Source organism: Loxodonta africana, chromosome 2 (genome assembly GCF_030014295.1).
Source record: "Loxodonta africana isolate mLoxAfr1 chromosome 2, mLoxAfr1.hap2, whole genome shotgun sequence".
NCBI classification, from domain to species: domain Eukaryota; kingdom Metazoa; phylum Chordata; class Mammalia; order Proboscidea; family Elephantidae; genus Loxodonta; species Loxodonta africana.
In genome coordinates, this window is record NC_087343.1 from 102,434,610 (window position 1) to 102,459,847 (window position 25,238).

The 25,238-nt window shown below is 36.4% G+C and overlaps 1 protein-coding gene across 4 annotated transcripts in view; it reads right to left on the bottom strand.

Moving 5' to 3' along the window:
• The window catches only part of SKIC3 (SKI3 subunit of superkiller complex), a 92,570-nt gene that overhangs the window by 58,999 nt on the left and 8,333 nt on the right, over positions 1–25,238 (bottom strand). For 3 of the 4 annotated variants that reach the window (XM_010589517.3, XM_010589499.3, XM_003404988.4), the window contains 13 exons: positions 24,205–24,295; positions 20,400–20,543; positions 19,599–19,690; positions 18,399–18,474; positions 17,720–17,860; positions 15,810–15,908; positions 15,596–15,704; positions 8,598–8,738; positions 5,219–5,320; positions 3,415–3,554; positions 985–1,071; positions 803–906; positions 215–341 (listed from right to left, as the gene is read on the bottom strand). In XM_010589517.3, the coding sequence (XP_010587819.1) occupies positions 215–341; positions 803–906; positions 985–1,071; positions 3,415–3,554; positions 5,219–5,320; positions 8,598–8,738; positions 15,596–15,704; positions 15,810–15,908; positions 17,720–17,860; positions 18,399–18,474; positions 19,599–19,690; positions 20,400–20,543; positions 24,205–24,294 (1,452 nt within the window). In that variant the 5' untranslated portion in view covers position 24,295. Of the gene's footprint in view, positions 1–214; positions 342–802; positions 907–984; positions 1,072–3,414; positions 3,555–5,218; positions 5,321–8,597; positions 8,739–15,595; positions 15,705–15,809; positions 15,909–17,719; positions 17,861–18,398; positions 18,475–19,598; positions 19,691–20,399; positions 20,544–24,204; positions 24,296–25,238 lie in introns of those variants that run through there. The other variant, XM_023547752.2, reaches the window with a different exon arrangement.

Here is a 25,238-nt window from a genome sequence, read left to right on the forward strand (position 1 = left end):
CTTTTCTATAACATGTATTTCTTAAATATTAAAGTAACATTTACATATACATGGTTTAATATTCTTTTGGAAAACCACATAATATTCTCACAAAAACTTGTGTGAGAGATGAAGCATACTAAAGCAGTTCAGTAAAGAATAATTTCATGTACTTAACTTTTATGATTTTATAATTAATCCATTTCAGCTAAGAAGTATTAGCACTTGTTTTTACCTTCAGAAAGTGGGTAAAAGCCTTTGTTTTATCTTTTCTTGTTTCTTCACCCATGGACCAGTATGTTAACCCAAGTTGGTAGTGATATTCAGCAACTTCACTGTCTTTCTCAAGAGCCCTCTGAAAACTAAGCACCAAAAGGGAATAAAAATATATTTAAAAAAATATAGGAAACTCCTAGTTGAAACACTCAAAGTTTGAGTGATTCAATGACGCCAAATTAGAAACAAGTCATTTACTTTAGGATTTAGATTATTTTGAGGAAAGATAGATATATGTTTTTTGAAGAGGAACTTGAAAAAGCAGGCTAACTCTTTAGTACTACCAACGTGCTAAGTGTTCAGAGCACATATCAAGCATTATTATGCTTACTGAACATTATGGCTGGCTAATTAGATTTCAAACCCATCGTGAGATTTTTTTTATAGTTACTGTGTTACATGGTAAATACATTTCTTAAAAATATCAAAACTTACAGCTTACAAAGATCAAATTTACACAAAAATCAGATATTCTTCAAGCCTATTCATTTTTAATTCTAATAAAGGAAGATATGACTAGATCAATGAGCAATCTATATATCCTTACCATTTTTCTGCTTGTAGATAGTCCCTTTTGGTAAAATGAATCAAACCCTTGAGGGCATGAGCTTCGGCTAGGTCAGGGTAAGAAGAGAGAAGGTCTTCCATAATCTATAAAGTAGATACCTGTCAGTTTGTATCTAAATAAAAATGACTTTTAAATGCTCTGTTTAAATATAAAAAACCCACCTTTGTAGCTTCATCTAACAAGCCTTTGTTCAGATAGGCCAAGCTTCTGAGAACCAAAAGTCCTGGGACATTATTTGCATCAGAGACCTAGAAATATAATTACAAAGAATTGCTATAAATCTCCTTTCACAGAAGTCAGCATTGTTTGTTTTAATTAAAGAATGCCCACAGCAGAGCTGGGTCCAAAACAGAACAAAGACATAGAAGCCCTTCAATATATACAATTTCAAATACATACAAAATTAGACAGGATAGTATAATGAACCTGCATGTACCCATCATCCAGTTTCAAAATTACCAACAGAAAATCAGTATTTTTTCAACTATACCTCTACCTATTTCATATACCCCTAATCAGATTATTTTGAAATAAATCCCAGATATCAAAACTTTTCACTATAATACTCTATTATCTCTCTAAAAAAAAATTTATTTTTAAATAACATAACTACAATACCATTATCAAACCTATATAAAACCAGTAATAAATCCTTAGTATAATCAAATAATTAGCCAGTGTTCAAATTTTCCCACTTGTCTCATAAAATATTTGAACAATTTATTTGTTTTAATCAAAATCCAAATAAGGTACATACATTTCAATTGGCTGATACATCTCTTTTAAGTTTTTTTAATCTATAGGATTCCCCTCCATCTCTTCTTTTTCTCCCATTTGTCACAGTTCCTCAAAGTCTGAATTTTACTCAATGTATTCCAACTAAAGCACTAGGTTTTTTTTTTTTATTCTCATGGTTGGGGGTGCAGTGATTAAGTGCTCCACTGCTAACTGAAAGGCTGGCAGTTCCAATTCACCAGCCACTCCACAGGCAGTCTGTTTGCATAAAAACTACAGCCTTGGAAACTCTATGAGGCAGTTCTACTCTATCCTATAGGATCGCTATGAGTAGGAATCGACTGGATGGCACACAATAACACTCTCATGGTGTTAACAAAGGTGTCGGTTCCCTATATTTTCTGAAAATTAGTACTTAGACCTAGAAGCTTGATTTGATTCAGGTTTGATGTTTCAGCAAGAGTATTTCATGTGTACTTGCATCCTGTGTTTGGTTGCCATTCTTTTCATGATATTAGTAACCACTCATATTCAGTGCCTGTATCTATTAATTCATCAGGGATAGCAAAATGGTGTTTTTCTAATTCCATCATTTCTTCCTCCCTTTTTAGCTAGAATATTTCAATAAAGAGAAACTTCCCTTCCTCTCATCATCTAATTGATTATCTTGAGGAACTGTTCATGTAGGAAAGGGAGGATATATACTTGATTCTTTTTATTTACCAGTTTCTAGTTGGCTCCTTAGCATCCTCCAAAGATCCGTTTTATTGAGAATGTTTTGTTGATTTTTTTTTTCTTCTTTTTTTTGGTATTATCACAAACTCACAGATATACACATCATTTGATGGGTTTCAATCTACTGCAATTATTGGTGCTCAAATTGTCCTCTCTTTCGCCAATGAGAACCTCTTCACCTTGCACCCTTCTGGCACAATCCTAATAGCTTTTTATAGTTCCCTTGCTTTGTGGCATGACAAGATGTTCTGGGCTCATCTTGCACATTTTCTATTTCAGGCTTGGACTCTACCAGTTCTTTAAGGCACTTTTCATTTTGTTTTTTGGGGGAAAAAATTACTGGAAAGATCTCTAAAAGCACTTGCACAGAACATATTATCGGTGAGAAGGCAAGTAGAAAATAAGATATTAGTGCTTGAAGGCTGCTGACTACCGGACTAATTTTAAAGAAAACGATGAAATGCAAAGCCCTTTGGAATATTCAAAAATGATTTTTTTTTTAATTAAAAAACCTGTGATATACTAAGTGATGTAATTTAATTTTAGACCAAAAAAAAAAAAAAATCTTTTCTTGCCAAAAATCTTTGAAGGTACCATGTTGTTAAAATTCATAATTTAGTAGTTGTTTTTTCTCTAGGCAATTTCAAAATGATTGAACCAAAAATATTAAGAAATCAGTTTCTTAAATATCATTCTTTCTCTGAGTGTTTTGTTAAGCTGAATGAAATAAACAACATCCTGTACAATGAAGCTACTAGTGTCCTTCACTATTCCTGTTAATAATCAGTGAAATATTTTCTGGAGGGAAAACATTTAGAATCCCAAATTAATAATAAACTAGCAACAACCTGAAAGGGCAAAAAAAAAAGGAAAGAATAGGGGAAGGATCAAAGAAAGAAATTACATCATATGAAGAGTACTATAAATACTTAGCCAACAAGAAAACAAATAACTTGAAGAGTTTCAAAGTGTACGACTGATTTTCAAAAGCTCAGAAGTGGTGAATCATATATCTAACACAAAACTTGTAGAAGTAAATATTTGTGGGAGGGAGAGTGTCTGATGTCTGGTTGATTGAAAATAAAATAAAATTGAAGGTGAAAACTCAATGATAAGACTACCTGATCAAGAGTATGAATTGCTTCCTCTGAAGATTCATAATCTGAGAGTTTAATCAAAGCCTCTGCTTTCAAATGAAGACAAAGATTCTTCTGATGAAGACCACCACCAGATACACCAAGATTATCAATGTTCTTCAGAGCTGATAAAATTAAGGACATCTGAATGAAGACAGCCATATAACTTCGCTTTTTTTTTAAGGTTAATATATGATAAGTTGCAGATACAAAAAGCATAGATTGTCAAAACAATACACATGAAGAATAATACAAAGTTAAATATAAATTCTTTCCTAAATGCTTTATGGAATGAACTGAATTTAAAACTATCTTCACATGACATATAATCAAAGTGAACATCCTGAAACACAACAATAGTTCTATCTGCTACATAATAAAGTTTAGCCTTTAGTCAAAGTATCTCTAACAAGCATAACAAATTAAAGGTATCAGAAAGGGATAAAGGCTGAGTTAGAATGGACCAGGATAAATAGTTTTATCAATTAGATACTAGTTCAATTAGATACTGGTTCAGGAACAGCAAATTACTTTTTACAATTCCCTATCCCCACACCTCACCCCATTACATTCAAATAGGCTGCAAGATGTCCAAGATCCTTTATCTACAGCAGAGAAATCATGAGAGTTTGAAGAAAGAACTCATGAAGGTCCTGGGACATACCAGAAACTTCCTTGTTTCAAAGACAGTGCACCCTCTCCCAATAACTATTGAAAAAATTTTAATTCTCCTGGAATCCCGGTTTCTGGGATCCATGAAGTTGGGGTGACCCACCCAGACCTGTGCCCTTAGATGTCCTTTTGAACCTTGAGCCTTAGAGAAACTGGTTTCTAAAAGTCACCTTTGAATCCAACAATGGTCTAGACAACTCAGTGAAGACAATTTGCCATAGACATTATGTTCTTTTGAAGAATTATTTATGTGCAGCCAGTTCTAAGAAAGAGACTTCTAAGGTGAGACTAGAGCTATGTTTTAGGGTAAATCAGTAATTATTTTAATTATTCTTCAAGAAAATGCTGTATGAAATCCTTCCTGACTACAAACTGTTTTATCAGTTTTGTCCCCGCCCTTTCCCATGGCGATGTCAATAAGGTGGGGAATAAGAAACTTTGGACGTTATCTCATTGCTGAAATATTTCTGACTCCCTAGTCAAAATGTCACCCCAACCTGCAAATTGTATACAGGTAGTTCCCAACTGATGAAGCATTCAAGTTACGACAAAGTGCGTTTACAACTTTTTTTTTTGCACAGCTTATCATCAGTATATGTACTACATACAACGTTGCAGTGTATAATTTATTGATGTTATCATTCTCAGGTGTTCACTGTTATGATTTACTGTTCAAAACACTGCCATATAGCAGGCTATGGCAGTAATAATGAAAACTAAAAAAAAAAAGATGTATTTGACTTATGTCAGAACTGGCTTACAAGTCATCAGAACAGAACCCCGTTATAAGCTGGGGACTACCTGTATTCAATAAACTTCAATCAATTTCTATTATTGGCTTAATATGATTTTTGTTTTAACACTACATCAAAATTCCAAGTGTGGGAAACCTTTGATAAATAGTTTAAAAATAAATACACTAGTAGACATTCATGCAAACTTGGCATTCTCTTAATCTCTTCAATGAAATTTAAATTAGTCAGCAAATTAAAACACAAAATATAGCATGGGGTTTTTTAAATCATTATCTTTCTCCCTGAAAATTAAGATTGGCAGCCCCTACTTATACAGAATATATACGTTTACAACACGTAAACCCAAAAGTTGTCAAGAATACCTTGATTGCATGAAAGAACAGCTTCCTTAGGTCTATGCATTTTGACTTGGGCTTCTGCCAGATGATACCATCCATTTGTGCAGAGAGGGCTTTCCTTTAACCCTAAAAGGATGAAAAACAATCACAATTCCAAGGTTTCTGTGTCTACTTAGACGAACGACGCCACCACCCACTACCCAAATCAGACTGCTCCCCCCTCCTTAGTCTCACATCTAATGTCACAAAGTCATATTCATTTCACCCCAAATCCATTTCTCTCCATACACTTTTCTCTATTTCTGTCAGTTCAGACCTCCATCATCTTTATTCCAGCACAGGGATTTCAGCACTTTATCCCAAGCACTGAGAGTGCTTGTCATCCATTCCAATTCATCGCCTACACGTAGCCAGAATATTTCTAAAAATACAACACAGATTATAAACTTCCCCTGCTTAAAACCTTTTTGGTTCCCCAATGACCTTAGGGTAAGGTGCAAACTCCTTACCAAGCTTTCAAGGCTCCTCTCCAGCCTCACCTCTTGCCCCTTCTGGTCCCCATACTTCACTGTCAAATCTTGCAGAACTATCACAGTTCCCTGAACACCAGCTTTCCTCTCACCTCAGGCTATTTCACAGTTTCTTTCCTTGGCCTGGAAAGCTCCCTTCACCCCCTTAATCACCTGGCTGGTTTGTGTTTGTCATTTAGATCTCAATTCGAATGTAGGTTTATCCAAAAACATCTTATCTGACAAGACTAAGTTAAAGCCACCTGAGGCTCCCATTGCATTCTGTGCTCTCCCTTTGTTAACATTCATCATTTATGACGTATTTGCCCGTTTGACAATTTTGCCCTCGTGGTACAGAAAAACTATAGAACAACAACAAAAAAAACCAAACCCAGTGCCTCTGAGTCAATTCCAACTCATAGCGACCCTATAGGACAGAGTAGAATTGCCCCATAGAGTTTCCAAGGAGCGCCTGGCGGATTAGAACTGCCGACCCTTTGGTAAGCAGCTGTAGCACTTAACCACTACGCCACCAGGGTTTCCAGAAAAACTATGGAGACCAACAATTGAAGTGGGCATGCACATACAAACACACAATAATAATGACAGGGGAAAAAAATGGCTGTTTTATATGTTTTGAAATAGACATATTTTTGCTTCTAATGCTTTTCTCTATCACTTCGAAAACAATGAAAACACAACAGTATTCAAGTAAACAAAAGGGCATTATTGTTAATATTCACTTCAATGAGGAAAAAAACTTCAAATACAAAACTATACAGATTCTGTAATATTATTTTTAGAAGTCTAAGACTAGAAGTTTCCATACCTCATATAGCAATATCTTCCAAAGAAAACATTCCTCCAAGACCTACATTATTAAATTTAATTCATCAAAAGCTGTCTGCTTCCTTCCTATTAGCAGGTTCTTCCTGCATTGTTTTATTTTTTAACCTTCTCTCATAATTTCTACAGCTAAAATAAAAGAAGCAGATTGGCTCTAGAAAGGAGAATCTGGTGCCTTAAGGGATACCACATTCCAACCTACACTGAGCTAGAACACCTCATGGATTTTAAAAGTTCCTGGAAAAAGTATCTTTAGAGACAGTGTCATTTTATGTGGTAAAGAAAAAATAATAATGTCAAGAGGACAGCATAGAGGCAGACAGAGAAAGCATACGCTGAGTCCTATGATGACTGTCAAGCCAGGTAAAGGGTTATGAAAACAAACAAAAGACTTCTCTGCCTTTAGCTTCTGAAGTAAGATATTATAGTTAAGAGGCAATATGAATGAAGCAAGGTCAAACAGCTTATATCTGAAATAAATAGTCTTGTATGAAAATAACAGAAAGTCAGGATAGCAGCAATATGAAAACTTGCCCATTACTCAAAGTGAATCCTATGGAGATGTCTTAATACACCCCAAATCTATGAGCTATCTTTTTTTCAGTTCTCGACGCTACTGCATTAAAAAAAATTTAAAAATGCTAGTATAACTGACAAATTAACAAAGAAAATATGTTTATTTTTAGAAAAAGTAAAATGAAACAGATATTGGCCAAAATTGTTTTCAAGGAATCATCAATTCATCACAATTTAAATATGGTGGCTTTCAACAGATTTTTAAAGGTTTTCAATCATTTCAGAAATACAGTTTTTAATATAATGTTACACATACTGTTTTTTCCAAAGAATAGCATTCTTTGCAAGTCTCACCTCTGATGCAAATTAAAAGGATTTGATTTTCTTATTAAGTCTAGTTATATAACTGATATAAATGGACTAGAATTTTAAAGGGCTTCAAAAGCAATCAAGACTTAAAGATAATTTCGAATATACCTAGAAGTAATCATTGTTCAAGTAAAATTCAATTTGAAAAATCATGAAAAGATGTGTAAATACTAAAACTGTAATAAATCGCTAATGCAATTTTTGAAATTACTCTAGACCCAAAACCCAAACCCACTGCCGTGGAGTCAATTCCAACTCACAGCGACCCTGTAGGACAGAGTAGAACTGCCCCGTAGAGTTTCCAAGGAGTGCCTGGTGGATTCGAACTGCTGACCTTTTGGTTAGCAGCCGTAGCACTTAACCACTACGCCACCAGGGTTTCCTACTCTAGACCAGCGGTTGCCAATTCTAGTCCACAGACCAGAGCTGTCCTACCTACATAAAAAAGAAAAGAAAGAAAAAAGAAATTCTCCAACTTTTTCCCTGGTGATTCTGCGTCAACAAATCTGGGACTTGGCCCCAAACGATTCTTACAAGAAGCTAGGCTGGAAGAAAAACCAAACTACTTAAACAATTACTTCTATGCCTAACTACAAAAATGTAAATTTCTATTTACAGACCGCCTATTATTATTTTCTACATAGGGCATTATAATCATTCACAGATAATTCATCGTCAAAATGAGAGTTGTAGGACACTAACTATATGCATGTATTTAATTCTCTGCTGTAAGAAATATTCTTAAATAAATGGTTGATTTCTATATGTCATTTCATGATGATACCGCTAATATCTTAAACGGTTTTCTAGCTACTATAATAAGAATATTAACAACTAAAATTAATGATATAGGTACTAGGCACTATACATGTATTATTTCATTCAATCCTAGCAACAAAAGTCCTAAGAAACAAATGATATGATTACTCATATTTCACAAATGAAAATACTAAGACAGAGAGTTTAATTAATTATCCCAAGGCCAAGAAATTAGTTAAGTGGCAGAGTTACGATTCAAATCTAAGCAGACTCTAGAGTATGTAAGTACTTTCTTCCCTTCCATCTTATACATCTATCCTTCAAAGAAAGGCCCAAATATGAATGCCTACTGACCAAACAGAATAACATTACATCTCATGCTACGTTATACACTGTACACTTGCCTTCTGTTAAGTTCTTAATAGCATCTTCACAGTTTTTGTCTTGTAATGCTTTAATGCCAAAGCCAATGAGGCCTGGGCCACTTCTTGAATCCATTTCCACTAATCTGCAACAATACTGGTGTGCTTCATCAGTAAAACTTCCTAGAATTTAAAAGAAAACATGATTAGTGTACATACACCAAGTTTCTAAATGCCAAAACCTATAACTTAAGTCTCAAAGTCTGTCTCATACATCCCCCATCATATTCTGATTCTAGGAATTCAAAGCTTAATAGGCTAGAAAATGTAGTAAACAATATTTCATAAAGAAAATTATGCTCATTTGTCTTCTTAAATACTGGAAGTAGAAACATCTATTAGCTCATGGACACCGAATCTCAAGTCATACTCAAGAATTTCAAACAAGAAACCTACTGCTATTTGCCATGAGGCCTCCCTTTCCTACTGAGTAGTAACAATTTTAGTTGTTAAATAAAGAAATCTCTGTCAAAGGACAGTATCTGTGCCAGTCTCTCTCCCTCAGCAAGCATACACTGCGAGAAACATGTCAGTCAAGACGCCAGATCCAGTGGACTCTTCCCGTATCCTAGAATCAAAGGATACACTACTGTACAAACATAATGTAAAAGACTTAGTCACAGTTTTCTTAAGTTTACAAGTTCAATGATACATTTCTGCATTCTTTCAAAACTATCTTTTTCTATGTAAATTAATAGCTAAGCTTATGTTATAATCGTACAATCATACAATGCCTATATTTACTTCTAAATTTATTTTTGGTGAAATAATTGTGTTTAGAAAATATATACCTTGTTATATTTTCATTTTCTCCAACTTTAATTAATCTTAACATTCCCATTGCTAAAAACATGCAAAAGCATAAAAACAAACGAATGCTGTGTTTTTGCCATTCCCTTCAGTGCAGCGGAAACCCTGGTGGCATAGTGGTTAACTGCTTTGGGTGCTAACCAAAGGGTCAGCAGTTCGAATCCACCAGACGCTCCTTGGAAACTCTACAGGGCAGTTCTACTCTGTCCTATAGGGTCGCTATGAGTCAGAATCAACTCGATGGCACTGGGTTTGTTTTTTTTTTGGTTCAGTGCAGCTAGCAATTCTAAGCTAGTAATTCTCAAAGTTTACCATTTATCAGAATCACCTGAAGTACTTGTTAAACCACAGAATGCTGGGCACCTCCCCAAAGTTGCTCAGTCAGCAAGCCTGGGATGACACCTGAGTATCTGCAGGTCTAACAAGTTCTCAGGTGATGCTGCTCTGGGGATTTTACTTTAAGAACCACAGGTCTATACTATTATATACCAACTTTATTACTAATCTTATACCATATATACCCTGCCCTTATAGCTAAACAATAATTCCTGGAGGGCAGAGACTTTGGGACTAGCATGGTATCTTGTACATGGCAATAATTCAGTAAATAATTATTGTGATGATCACTTAAAAATACCATCATAAATTGATGTTCAAAAAGGCTTAGTCTGTTAATAGCCAATAGTTGAGAATTACTATGACAAATTTAAAATCTTCCCCATTCTAAAAAAGAACGGCTACTAACACTTTACCTTTGATTTCTACCCATTTGAGTCAAAAGTCTCTTGCTCCACAGAAACAAAATTCGTAACAGACAACTGTGGCTACATACACTGCCTTTACTATAGAGAGCACATGGAGATGAAAACAGGAAAAGCCAGTCATGCATCTCTCCAATAACCAACCATATTTGGGCTACCTAAAAACTGCACACAGGTAAACAAAGTGCGAAGAGGTAGGTGAAAACAGTTTCCAAAAGTCTGAGATGAAGACAAACAAGTTTTAAAGCAAAGTAAACTTTCCTAACATGTTCCCTTTGCTAATGTCTGGGAGCACAATCAGGGAAACAAAATGAGATTTGGGGGGACTGTCTTCATGTTTTTGGAGCCCTGGTAATGCACTGGTTAAGAGCTCAGCTGCTAACCAAAAGGTTGGCAATTCAAATCCACCAGCTGCTCTTTGTAAATCCTATAGGGCCGTTCCTCTCTGTCCTATACGGTCGCTATGATTCACAATCAACTCTTGACAGCAATGGGGTTTTTTTGGTTTTTTAGTTTAAGGCTGGAAGCCTTTTCAATGATTTACAAGCTGCATGTGTAGTAAGTGAAGGTGATTGTGATGAAGAATTTGTTGCAAGTAGGGGCTGATTCAGTGGTTCCAAGGTGAGGGCAAGTTTACGTAATATTAAAGGGCAAGTACGAGTTGTCCGTAAATTGGATGTTCATAACTCGGGGACTGCCTCTATTTACAAAAACAACAAAAAAAGCAGATGGTGAGCCTGCTTAAGTACAACCAAACACCTCCCGGGATTTGGTTTCTTGACTTGGAGGTTTAGGGTCATGGTTTCATGGGACATCCCAGGTAACTGGCCTAACATCAGGTTTAGTGTTTCTGTTCTACTTCCTAGTCCCATTGTGTAGTGCCTGGGGTCTTAAAAGTTTGTAAGCCTCCATACAAATTACAATAATTGATCCGGAGCAACAGAGGAAGAAGGAGAGTCAGGAATAGGAGGGGGAAATAGAATGTGTGGCTAATCTATGAATAAATGCCTCCTCTGCCGTGAGACCAGAAGAACCAAATGCTGCCCAGCTACCATTAGTAAACATTTCAAGCAAAAATTCTATAGAAGAATTTTGATCAAAAGGGGGGCAATGCAGAGCAAATATTCAAATTCTTATGGAATGCAGACTTTCTGGAACCATGGAAGCTGAATGAACCCTGAAACTATTGCCCTGAGATAATCTTTAAACCTTAAACCAAAAGTATCTTTTAAAGTCTTCTTAAGGCCAAACAATAATATAGGTTAAACAATAAAGAATGTCTGCCTTGAGCACTGCGCTCTTTTAAGAGCTATCTATTATGGGATCAAATTGACAACAGCAACTCAAAAGATTAGATGGAAAACTTAGGGGGCAGTGAGTTTATAATAATGGGGGAGTAACAATTTGGAAAAGGAGGGTGAGAATGGTTGCACAACTTAAAGAATGTACCGTATTTTTATACAAATAACACATGCCTTCTACATTTGTTTGCCACCCGTACCCTCCCCCCATGAGGCATTTCATAATCAAACTATGCTGTTTTGTTTTTTTTTTTTTACAGTATAATGTGAAAAAAAATTGGCATAGTGGCACTTACGACAATACCTTACAGGGGGAGGGCATGGTTGGCAAAAAAAATGTAGAAGGTGCACGTTATTTAATTAAAAATACGGTAATCAACATCACTGAATTGTACAGGTAGAAACTGGTGAATTGGTGTTATGTTCTGCTGTGCATATTCCCAACACAACAACAAAAATAAAATAAATTTTAAAAAGACAAGCTAGACTTGGGGGCTGGTGAATGGTAAAACTTGAAGGGTAAAAAGGTGTTCTGGAAAGGTCCAGAGTAGATGCTCAGTAGTACTTACGGAATTCCATTTTTTATAGTACAGCACTAAGAAACTGGGATTTTTTTACTGTGGAATTCATTTCTTACATTCCTAAGAAACTAATCAATTCTACAGAATTTTTCTCTTAAATAAACCTAGGTTGCGGGAAAAAGTAACACATAAAATTTAACAGCATTTATTTCTTTATTTCCACCTGTATTTTCTAATAGTTTAGAACAGAAAAGCTTAAAGAAGCTCTTCTCTGCTTGGATGTGAAGAACCTAGCCTTCTTATCCTCTTCCATTTCAGCAATAAAGCAAAATAAAATAAATCAAAATGATCATGTAGCGTGAAATAACATTTCATCAGATGACAACTGTGAAAGCTATTCACTACTTTATGAAGCTTTACAAATTGAGACATTTTGAAAATGATCTTCAAGTCTCAACATGCAAAACAGGACAAAGAGAATGAAATCTATTTGTCCTCAGGGGAAGAGAACTCAGTGATTAACTGCTTTCAAGCAGCAAATTCTGCAGATATTAAAGTACTCTGGGGGAGGGGTAGGGAGGGTCAGAATTTAAAATAGTTAAAGATTTTCAGAAGTTCTTTTACATAGAAAGTTTGGTTTGGAGGAGCAATAAACAGGAAAAAAACAAAAAAGGAGAAGAAATCCTTAAGCATAACTTTCCAATGGCTCACATTAATTACTAAACTCACCCCACCCCGGAATAATGCTTTATCTTAGACTATATCTAACCCGAAATCCCTCCATTCTACAAATCCTTGCAACTAACCATCGTGAAGAGAAAGAACTTCTCTTAGGCTATACCATATATGCAAATAACCACCTACCCGCTCCCCTTTATCATGACACAGCACTCCCTTCTTCAAATTTTGCAGAATACCCACTCCCAAACCCTCCTCGAGAATGATTTTTTTTCACTTAGACCAACACACCCTCTAATCAACCAGTATAATCACTTAGCTATCTCTTTACCATTGCACTTTGTCAGCTACTGAATTCATGTGCAAAATTCTGCAGACTTCTCGATCCAATTTCTACTATTTTGTATGCCTTTTGTAATAGAAGGGCCACATTTACTCAATGAATCCATATTATAGATATATAAATGCCTGTTCAGAAAGCTGTCAGTCTTCAGAAAAGTATCCTCCCCTCCTGTGCCATTTGGCATATGCCCAGGCCAACAATGAGGGAATTGCAGTACAGATCATCAATATATGAACAGGAATATAGAAAAAAAGGGAACACCAGACATTAATCTCTTAGCAACAGTTACAACAGCACAAGAAGTAGAGGGTGGCCACCAGAGAACACACACGAAAGAAAATCATCCCACTGATCTTCAGAATACACTGGGGGTCACAGTTAAAATGTGAAGAAACCAGGCAATTTTGGAACTAAGTTTTCTAATCAGAGACGAAAAAAAAAAATTCATACGCATGTTCCTTGTGCTGAAAGTCTCGCCTATCTCTTCTCATCCTCCTTGACCTCGGTGAAATGTTATTAATGTTAACTAGCCCTCTTCTTGAAACTTTCCTGCCATAACAACACTGCTGTAATTCTTCTCCTACCCTTCTATCCCCTTGCATACTTCACTTCCTCTTCCTGTTCCTTAAATGCAATCAGTCAAGTCCCTGGCTTGCTTCTCTTTTTATATCTGCTAACCACTTCTTCCTGCCACTTCCAAATCATTGTAATCTAAGTTCCAATTCAATCACTTTGATTAAAATGGAAAGTCTTAACAAAGGCCTCCTAGTCACAAAATTAAGCTCTTAATCTGCTGAATCTGTCAAAATAGTCCATAATAATCTCCTTTCTGAAACGCTGTTTCCTGGGTTGCTTCCCATCAGGATTTTCCACTTCTCTGATGTCTCCACTTCCCTACCCTCCACTTCTCAGCCCTTTCTCCATCCTTTCCCTTAAAGCCAGCCAGCACTGCCCAAGGCAGTTCTCACCTTTTGCCCTTTTAACTATCTCTGACGTCATCCACTCCACTTTCACCTATATACTAATGAGTTCCAAATCATATGTCGGACCTTAGTATTGATTTCATCTGCAAACTACTGATGGGCCATTTTCCCACAAACGTCTCTTCCCAAAACCTTATCTTTCATACAAACCTTCATTCCATATTGTGCTAACTTTTCAGGAAAGCTCAAAGTTAAAATTGATTCCTCCCTCCCTTTACCTCTATAGAAACCCCTTGCATATTCTGCATTCATCTGTTACTTTCTATCACCACTACCGTAATCCTAGTTCATTAATTCCCAGCATCACTTAGTCTACCGAATCTAGTCTATTTTTTGTACATTCTATCCCGCATATTGTGTTAGTGTAAGACTTTATACATCATAAATCAACTCACTACAACATTTTTGCGTTTTCTTCTCTCCTACTAGTGAAAAGTGCTCTTGCAAGTCTATATTTGACCCATGTAAAATAAGGAAAATGGGATTTGCTTTATTCTCACCAAAAAAATCCAGAGCTGAAGATAATAGCTGTTTTGTTTTGTTTGTTTTTATACAAGACATGGGGAGGGGGGAGTATAAGACAAGTAGGACTTACAGGGGAATTAAAGTGGAAAGAGCCAAGATAGGTACAATGATCCCTTTCTACCAAGAATTTTCCCCCACAGTTATCTCTACCAGTAGTCTTCAACCATTTTCTACCATGACACACGTGATGGCCATCGACATACAAAGCATTCCTCATTTAGCAACAAAGTGAAAAAAAACAAATCATTCACACACTTCATGACTTCATAATAGTGCAGTATTCATAACAATATACTTAAGACACTATGACATAATATCGATATGCTGAGAAGCTAATCTTTCCCAAAATTATTTTCATGACATTCAAAGCCCTATGTAATATCCAAAAAAAAAAAAACAAAACCAAACAAACCCATTGCCATCAAGTCAATTCCAACTCTCAGCGACTCTACAGGACAGAGTAGAACTGCCCCATAGAGCTTCCAAGGAGCGCCTGGTGGATTCAAACTGCCAACCTTTTGGTTAGCAGCTATAGCACTTAACTACTACACCACCACGGTTTCCCTATGTAATATAGTTTAACCTATTAAACCAAAATAGATTTTAGTTATTTCTTCCAGTATAGCAAATAAACCTATTTTACTCTTCCTAAAACTTACACTGTGGGTACCTAGCTCCGTTCCTCTGCTCATGCTATATGGAGTGCTTTTCACCTTATCTAATTTCTATGGAAAATTCAAAACCCATTTCAGTTTCCACCTTTAAAAAGACCACTGATCAACAATGAACTCAGTAACTCATAATTCCTTTGCATTACTGTACTTACCTATGTTTATTATTTATCAGCCTTTTCTTGTAGACAAAGACTATATGTTATGCTTTCTTTTATGTTCAGAAACACTAAAACAATACCTTGTACACGGTAAACCCAGACACCCAGTGCCATTGAGTCGATTCCGACTCAGTAGGCACTAAAATGTTTTTTTTGATTAGTTGATAGCAATATCACTCCCAAACACTCACACACCTGTAGGACACAATAATAAAGAAGAAATTACCTGATTCAATTAAATGCAAACAAAGCACTTCTAACGGATACTGTACAGTGGGATAGATGTTAATCATTCCTTCACAGGCCTTCTTCAACCTAGCAGTTTCATGAGGAAACTTGAAAATATAAAAGTAAAAGAAACTAAGTTGTAGTACTAGTAAAACGCACTTGTGAACATATTCCTATTTTGATTATTTTAAAGATTTTAAAAATCAACCTACCTTGAGTAAACACTGAATGAACTGTCTATAAAGTGCCTGGTGATCTTCACTAGGAATCTTATCTGACAAGCCCAATGCATTCTCAAAAGCTGTTAAAAGCTGAAACAAACAAAAAAGCTATTATTTGTAGCATACATAAATGACACAGGTAATAAATGGCAGAATGCATAAGACCCCTTTGTATAAACTACACACTTAACTAGTTGCAAATGTATTTCATTGCCTGGCCCTGACAATTTCAACGAGAAAAAAAAGGTATATGTAAGTTTGGGACTTTGGCCAGCAGACAGCACTGAACTAAGAGATATATAAATGAGCAACATTAATTTAAGAAAACATTTTTCCAAGAACTTACTGTCCCCTCCAAAGCAGTCAATCAGAGAGATTATAATCTTCTATGCCAATGCCAACTTTACTGCTCTGATATACTTAATGATTGTGCCAAAGAAGCAGCCTAACTTAAACGGCCTACCATAAGGGATTTAAAAGAAAAAAAAAAAGATAATGAAATTAATCTAAAAGGAAAATAGCAATACATTTTTTTTCCTGAACATATTTAAAAGAAAGCAGTTATCATTAGCATTCAAGGTGAAAATGCACCCCCCAAAAGTCCTTTTTCTTCATTTCCAAAATTGAAATCAATTCTTAAAATTATAAATACTGTATAACCAATTGTCTTGCATTGAGGAGAATACCATAGACAATCCAAATTTTTTTTTTTAACTTATTTTGGTAAGTGTTTGATATTTTGGTAGCCTATCCTATTTCAAGGAAAATAATGAAGCTGAATTATTAAAATACGATTTAAGAGTAGTTACCTAATTTTTCAATACATACCTCACTGCTCAATTTTTTCCGCAAATGAATCTGTTCACAGATAACCCACCATTATCACACAAACAAGCGCAAATCTTATTCTCACATTTCTATCTCCAGCACCTAACACACTGGCTCACATAGAGCAGGTTCTCAAAAAATATTTTCTGAATGAAGGGACAAATTAATAACTGAAAAAAATGAATAAACGTACAAAGAAATGAACTTCCCATTCCATATATATAGTGCCTTAAAACTGTCCAGGTTTAAAGACAATTCAATTTAGCATGTATACATTAAGTGGCTATTTACATAACAGAAAATTAAGTTTATTTTTAAACTTACGAGTAAGAGAAAAAAAGAATGATGGAGATACTTTCCAATTATACTTCAAAACCAATATTTTTTGTCTTTTAAAAATTCCCTTCAATTACTTCAAAATCTGAACACTAAAAAATAACATTTTTAGATAAATACTAAATATACTCTAAAATACTCTAGCTTAACTGTTAAACCTTAATTTAGTTCATAAGAATGAAGAAACACATCTTTAAGAATCAACTTTTTCAAAAGTATACTTTTCTGAAAGCTGATCTTCAGTTTCTTTTTCACAGTGACTAAGTTATTGATTCACTGTGGATTCTTATGAATACAACCAAACCAAAAATGAAACCTACTGTTGGTGAGTCGATTCCGACTCATAGCGATCCCATAGGACAGAGTAAACCTGTCCCATAGGTTCTCCAAGGCTGTAAATCTTTGCTGGCAGCAGACTACCACATCTTTCTCCTGCAGGGTGGCTGGTAGGTTTGAGTCACCAACCTTTCGGTTTACAGCTCAGCACTTTAACCACTGCACCACCAGGGCTCACAAGGGAGTGAAATTTTGATACACTGAGTACCAATTCTATTCTTTCCAGACTTAGTGTGAGACTGCAGGTCAATATTCTGATTTTATCAGGAAGAGCTTCTGTGAATTTAATATTGAACATATACAAAATGCCTAGTTTGACATACAGTATGTTTCCATTTTCTAAATTCATTTAGACGATAAATTTTCATGAAACAAACTGTGAGGAATAAAAGGGTCAATACCAATTGCTGGGTTTCATTATTCTGGTCCTCAGTACTCTCGACCAGAAACTGAGTCAATTTCCTCCATAGCTGGTGAAGCTCTTGGTTGTCTGCACCCTCTTGCTGCCGTGTCTTTATCAACTTGTGCCATGTTCGGGCCACCTATCAAGGAGGTTGAAAATGGCTATTTTTATATTAAATACTAAAAATGCCAATAAAAAATGTAACATCTGCTAATAAAAATATTTTTATCTACTCAAAAACAAAAATAGCAAAAGCACAGAGCCCTGTCTACTATGAACTCCATAAAAAGTAAGCTGCAAACTCACACAGCCTTTATATTAGAAGTATGGCTGAGATACCAGAGTAGATACAGGAGTAATAACTATATCCCTGAACCACCATAACTTAGAGCATCAACTACGGAGACACCACAAATGGATCACTAAGTTCCACAAATGACGTTTTTACTTGTTTTTATTCCTTGCCCAGTTTCAGAATGGTTTGGAAGTTATGACACCTTAAATTTGAATTCTAATTTACGGCTTTCAAAGTACTGTTACTTGTATTTCTCTCTTTAAATCCTTTTAACAACTTACTTATAGAATAACTTGACTTTTCCATTAAGCTAAATTAAAACTCTCTTGTAAAAATGGGTTTATTAGAAGAAGCCTAGTACCCTGGCAAATCATTAACCAACCTCTACATGTTTCTTCTCTTGGTAATAGAGATCCACGAGTTTCTTACAGACATCACACCACTTCTGTTTGTCAACACTTAGAAGGAAAAAAAAACAAAGGCACTTAAAAAAAAATAACCAAGGACTTAAAATACTAAAATATCTTAACAATATCACCAGGTACTCTTTAAATTAGAACATACAGTCTTTCATACTACAGTAAAATTTCATAAAGTGAGCCTCTCATTAGAAAAAACAAAAGGTTTAAGAAACATTATCTGCATTATACTGATAGAAAATCTTATCAAAGGCCCCAAATTAACCAGCTCTCTTATTATTAGTGTTTTGATTCTATTCCAATGGCAACCAAGAGATTCTGTAGTAACAGTTAAAAGAAAAAACTTCCTGATTTCCATTAAAATGTTTAGAGTACTTGTACATAATTTTTAATCCACAGTTTATTCTGATGATGAAGATGAAAGACTGTGGCCTTCAGTATGGATTACACCGCAACATAAAACAAAAATCCTCACAACTGGACCAATAAGCAATATCATGATAAACGGAGAAAAGGCTGAAGTTGTAAAGGACTTTGTTTTACTTGGATCTACAATCAATGTCCACGGAAGCAGCAGCCAAGAAATCAAATGACGTACTGCATTGGGCGAATCTGCTACAAAAGACCTCTTTAAAGTGTTAAAAAGCAAAGATGTCACTGTGAGGACTAAGGTGCGCCTAATCCAAGCCACGGTATTTTCAATCGCCTCATCCGCACACGAAAGCTGGACAATGAATAAGAAGACCGAAGAAGAATCAATGCCTTTGAATTATGGTGTTGGCAAAGGATACTGACTATACCATGGACTGCCATATGAACAAACAAGTCTGTCTTGGAAGAAGTACAGCTAGAATGCTCTTTGGAAAAGAGGTCGGTGAGACATCATCTTACATACTTTGAACATGTTATCAGGAGGAACCAAACCTTGGAGAAGGACATCATGCTTGGTAAGGTAGAGAGTTAGCAAAAAAGATTGACACAGTGGCTACAACAACAGGCTCAAACTTAGCAAGAATTGTGAGGATGGTGCAGGACCAGGCAGTGCTTCATTCTGTTGTATATAGAGTCGCCATGAGTCAGAATCGACTCGACGGCAGCTAACAACTCAAGTTTATTCTAATTCAAGCTATTAAAGAAAGTGTTCTCCCCCACACATTCATTACCTTTCGTAGAGATCCAGGAGCTTTTGGTAGACACCAGGCAAGTCATCCTTAGCATTTATGTGATTACATTTCTCATATAAGCTTGCTAACCCCTAAAAGAGGAAGAACTAGTTATTATTCTTCCAAAAACACCCAATGCTCCCACATTCATTTATTTCACTAATCATTTTTAAAGATTCTTTATGATTAGATTATAATTTATAGATGAAATGATATGCCTTTTTTCTTATTTAGGTGTCTTAGTGTTTTTTAGGCTACTCTCCAACTTTTTCATACTTATTAACTTTGATTTGTTTCATATCCCAATCACATCTCGGAAACTATGACTAATAGGAGGTAGTAGGCTCTGGAGAACATGAGCCCGTTAGTCTCAGGTTCCCATAAAGGAGAAAGTGAGTGAGGGTGTCTGGTAACACACTTAGAAAGATGACTGCTTTCATAATGTACTGATTGGTTTTAGATATCTCATCTTTATTTGAAGCAAAATGACAACATCCACAAAATATCTGAATGTTTTTTGTTTGACTGTATCATAAAAGTAGTGTTATATAGTAATATCTTACGGGTTATGATTGTACAATAACCATTAAAAAATGTTTTATATTTTGAAACGTTTCAAACATACTTTCAAAAGTAAAGAGAATGGTATAATGATCCCCTCTATGCCCATCACCCAGCTTCAACCAAAATCCACTCACGGCCAACTTGTGCTTTGACCTATTCCTTCCCATCCTAGCCTACTTCGGAAAAGAAAAAAAAAAATCCTTTCTTATAATATAGACAAAAATTTCTTCTACATACCTGCCATGCTAGTAATTGGTCTGGCTCTAGTTCAGCAGCTTTCTTATAGGCACCTTGGGCCTGATCAGGTTGTTCTAGCTCAGCTGCAGCAACACCAATAAAAACCCAGGCGTTATAGTTATTTTTCTCTTGCTTTAAAACTGTCTGATTAAAGAAATTAAAAGAACAGGTCACTAAATTTTGAAAACTTATCAACAACAACAAGATAGTCTATTTGAGAGTCAGGAAACCTGGAACAACCACTAACTAGGTGTCTTTACCTCTCTGGTCTTCAATTTGCTCACAGGGAGAGAGGGAGTTGAACTAATCAGTGATTTTAAGAGGTCTGGCATATGAGGTATATATTTTAGAATGCTTTCCCCAAATTTCTTTTCCAGCTATTGAGAATAAACCCAATACCCATTCCCATCAAGTCAATTCTGACTCACAGTGCCCCTACAGGACAGAGTAGAATTGCCCCATAGGGTTTCCCCATTGGCTGTAAATATTTACAGAAATGGACTGCCACATCTTTATCCCACGGAGGCTGGTAGGTTTGAACCGCTGACCTTTTGGTTAGCAGTTGAGCGCTTAACCACTGCACCACCAAGATTACTCTTTGCGAACAGATGTAAAAAGAACAGTAAGACTGCTCTCAACACCCAACACCCCAGCTGCCTCTGCGCTGCTACTGCTACTCATAAACCTGTTCTGCACATTGTTTCATCTTAACCAAGTGCCATATTTTCCTTTACCATAATAGCATCTTCTCCATATTACACGGACAGATTGTTCACTGAAATTACAGGCTAGGAAAGTAGATTCACCCCAATGGGACCATACCAAATATATTCAAAACGAATAGTGGCGATGAATGTTTAAACAGTAACTGTCATCTAGAATAAAAATTTTATGTAGAGAGATTATTTTCAGAAATAATGACTACTTGCTAAGGTAAAATAGCTTGGAGCAGAAAGCGAAGATGTTCTAGGGAAAAAAAACAAAACTAGTAGCTAAAATGAAATCAGCCCTTTAAGTATTTATATCTATCTAGAGATAATAAGAACATTTCTGAGTAGAACCAGATTATCAGGTTTATGCGCATCCACACAGTACACTTCCAGCAATATGATATCAATCGACAGTGCGAGCTCCATGCCACCCAATAATGCTGCCTACTAATAAACAACAGTGAGACATCTACCGAAGTTAAGTTCTGAAGGCAGTCACTGGAGCCTTACTTGTGCTTCTGTCCCCAACACTAAGCCCAATGACTGGCATATAACTGCTGAACCAATGAAAAACGCCATAGTCAACCAGCTAGTCAATCACTGAGTACCTTCCACCTGCCTGACAAGCAGTTTTCCAGAACCTGAAACAGACTTTTAAGCAAATAATTACAACAATGTGGTGAAAGCAGGTATAAGGTAGGTTCTATGAGAACACAGGGAAAAAAGCAACCGTCTGCACATGTCAGGGGTTTCCCCAAAGGGATGCTTATACCAAGTTACAAAGGTACTCAGGCGGACAAGGTGATGATCAGACAAGACTGCAGCAAATACACTAAGACGAAGCATCTCTTTGTTAAAAAATTCATTTAGTCTCAATATTCTGGGTCACTACACACAAGTAACTGAGCATTTACCACTGATTACTTCCTCATTTTTGTGTTTTCTAGTTGGGTCTCTCCAGGATGAATTATAAACTGTGTACTTGGTGGAATTTGTATCTCAATTTTGTAGAAAACCTAAATAAGACTACTATAGTGCTACTGCATAAAATAAGAAAAACAGATTCATATTTGCATAAATTAGATAAACCTAGTGCTGAAGAAAACAGTCCCTGCGCCACCCTTCCCCACCCCACAAGCCCCACACAGATTGAACAAATTGCCCACCTTCTTCTGTATCAGGACTGATTCTATCATGGCCTCACATGCCTGCTGGGCTTCAGTCACCACTATAAGCCTAAACCTCACAAGGACATCTTTTACTGCCTCCTGACACTCACCCCCATATTGCTGTGTACTTCCCCCAATCGTACCTAATCCCCTCGCTCCCATTCTCCTAAACTCTTCACTATGCCCTCTGGAACTCCCAATCTGGCTCGGCCAAGCTCCCTCTAGAGTTTCAACCTTTTAACTGCACCAAGTTCTGCCTCAACTGAAACTTGGCTCTTCTCCTATAGCTCTTACATGCTGCAGCTGCATTCTTTTCCTTTATATCCAACATTTGACAGGATCAGGAGGTTAGGAAAGGTTCTCTTTGCTCACGCTATCATTCCTTTTCTGCTCCTCCTTCCTTCAAAAATCCCAGTACTACTGAAGCTCAAGTCATCCACCTACACCACCTAATAATATCCTTCTTATTGCTGCTACCATCTACCAACTTCCTAAGAACTCTTCAGTAAAGATTTTGTTTTCTTCCTCTCAACCTTAATTCCTGTAATCACTCTAACATTCACACTGACGATCCATTGAATACTGTAGCCTCTCAGTTACTTAGCCTCCACACTACTCAGTTATCCAAAATCTGGGTTTCCAGCATGCTACTATTCTGCCCCTTTCCTGTCCCCCCAGTTTAATTACAATAATAATCCCATGATAACAATTCTTTAACCTCTGATATCTCCAAGTATTGAGGCTAACTCCCTTTCCCCACCATCCATACCGACTTCTCATCTCTCATCCCTCCGCCCCCAGCTTAGACTCCATGATCATCACTGTCATCACACCCACGCAAACAGCAACTCTTTTGCCTATCTGTCTCCTCACCTTTCTTACCATCTATACCTAAACTCCAGTATCCCCCATCTCCAAGCTTGAGAAGCTGAACATGGAGGAAGAAAACTAGGCAGCTGAGCTCACTGCTTTCACTGTCACAAATGGGCACCAACTAAAACCTAGCAATTCTTCCATGTTTTACTAGTAAGTTCTTTTTCCCATTCTGAATGACAACTATTGCACATTTTCTTGCATCTCAAGACTTTTATACAACTCTTCTCCCACTCTCAGCTTATTCTTACCTAAGAAAATAGAAGTCATCAGAGGGGAAGCTCCTATCTTTCCACCACCAAATCTACACACTCATCTGATGCTATATGGGTCTGCACATCTTCCCCATTAATATCAAAAGCTCTCCACTCACACTCTGGATCCCATCCTCTCTGACCTTCCCAAGGACTTTACTCCAACTGCCCCCCTCTATTTCTCCTGCATCATCAATTTCCTCCTTTAGGCTGGAACATTCCCATCCAAATAGAAAGGAGCTTTAGAATCTTGATTCTCCCACCCACAAACCAAAGATACTTAGAATGTCAACACACCACTAGAACTAAATTATGAAAACTTTAAGAGACAGTAGTGTTCCATAACACAAGCCATCAAAGGACACTTTGGAGAGATTCAGGCTTTGAGAACTTGGCTTTGACCAATACAAAGAAAGATGAAAATTAAGTGTGACAGCAGTAGCTTATCCAGCTAAGTGGGAGTTATTAGCCTAACCACTCTAACCAAACCAAAACCAAACCCACTGCTGTCGAGTTGATTCCGACTCACAGCAACCCTATAGAACAGAGTAGAACTGCTCCATAGAGTTACCAAGGAGCGCCTGGCAGATTTGAACTGCTGACCTTTTTTGGTTAGCAGCTGTAGCACTTAACCACTAAGCCACCAGGGTTTCCACCACTCTAACAGTCCCACGAAATAGCTTTAGCACTTTTGTTGTTTTTGGACAGTAAATCATTCACACATTACAGATAGATAATGCTTGTATACGGGTAATGTACTTTAATCCTGGAGGAAAAAATAACAACAACAACAGATTACCTTACAATGTTTCAAAGCTTCTTTGTATTCTTTGTTTCTGATTGCATCTCTAGCACTTTTTAGAGCCGTCTTCACTTCTTTGCTAGACATTCTGTCAAAACAAAAAGCCAGAGTGAATGAACAATACCTACCTAACCTTAAGCGTTCCAACAAACTTAACCATCTGAAAAAAAAGGCACCTGTCCTTCCTTCTACCTGCAACACTCTTCCTCCCTACTATACACTACACACAGCTTGCACCCCCACCACTTCAGATTTTTACTCAAATGTCACTTTCTCAGTGAAATCTTCCCTGTCCACACTATTTAAAATTTCAACACTTCCTTCTCCCCTAACCCCAACCACTCAACATTCCCTTAACTCCTTTCCTTGCTTTATTTTTCTTCAAAGTACTTATCACCATCTAAAACACTATAGATTTTACTTATTTATTAGTACTGGATGTCTAGCATGCATTACCTAAAACCTTTCTCTTAGCATAACCTCATGGATGATGATCCAGGTTAAATTTTCAATCATCTATATCCTTCTATGCATACAGAATTAGATGAAATGATACATTACATGGAGCATGCTGATGAAGAGAGATAAAACAAAAATTTGCAGGCATAATTACCCTAAGTATACAGATTTAAGGCTAAAAAAATTATCTACAATTTTAATCTGAATCCATAGCATATATATATAATTTTTTTTTTCACTGCCTTATTCATAGTATCTAGAACAGTATCTGGCAAACTGAAGACAATCAATAAATATCTGTTGATATTGAGTTGCATTTGAATTATACTCACTGTATATACATTAGGCTAAAAACACAGATTTTTTTATGGACCAGACCCAAAATACATACAAATCTCATTCCAATTCCACACTAAGCAAGATCCAGTAAAATAAGCCCTATTCACAGAGTAAAACATTAACACAAATTTCAGTAACTCTGAAGGAGTTTAAGGAGTTCTTTAAGGAGTTCTGGTGCTGCAATGCTTAAGCACTCGGCGGCTAACTGTAAGTTTGCAGATCCTAACCCACCA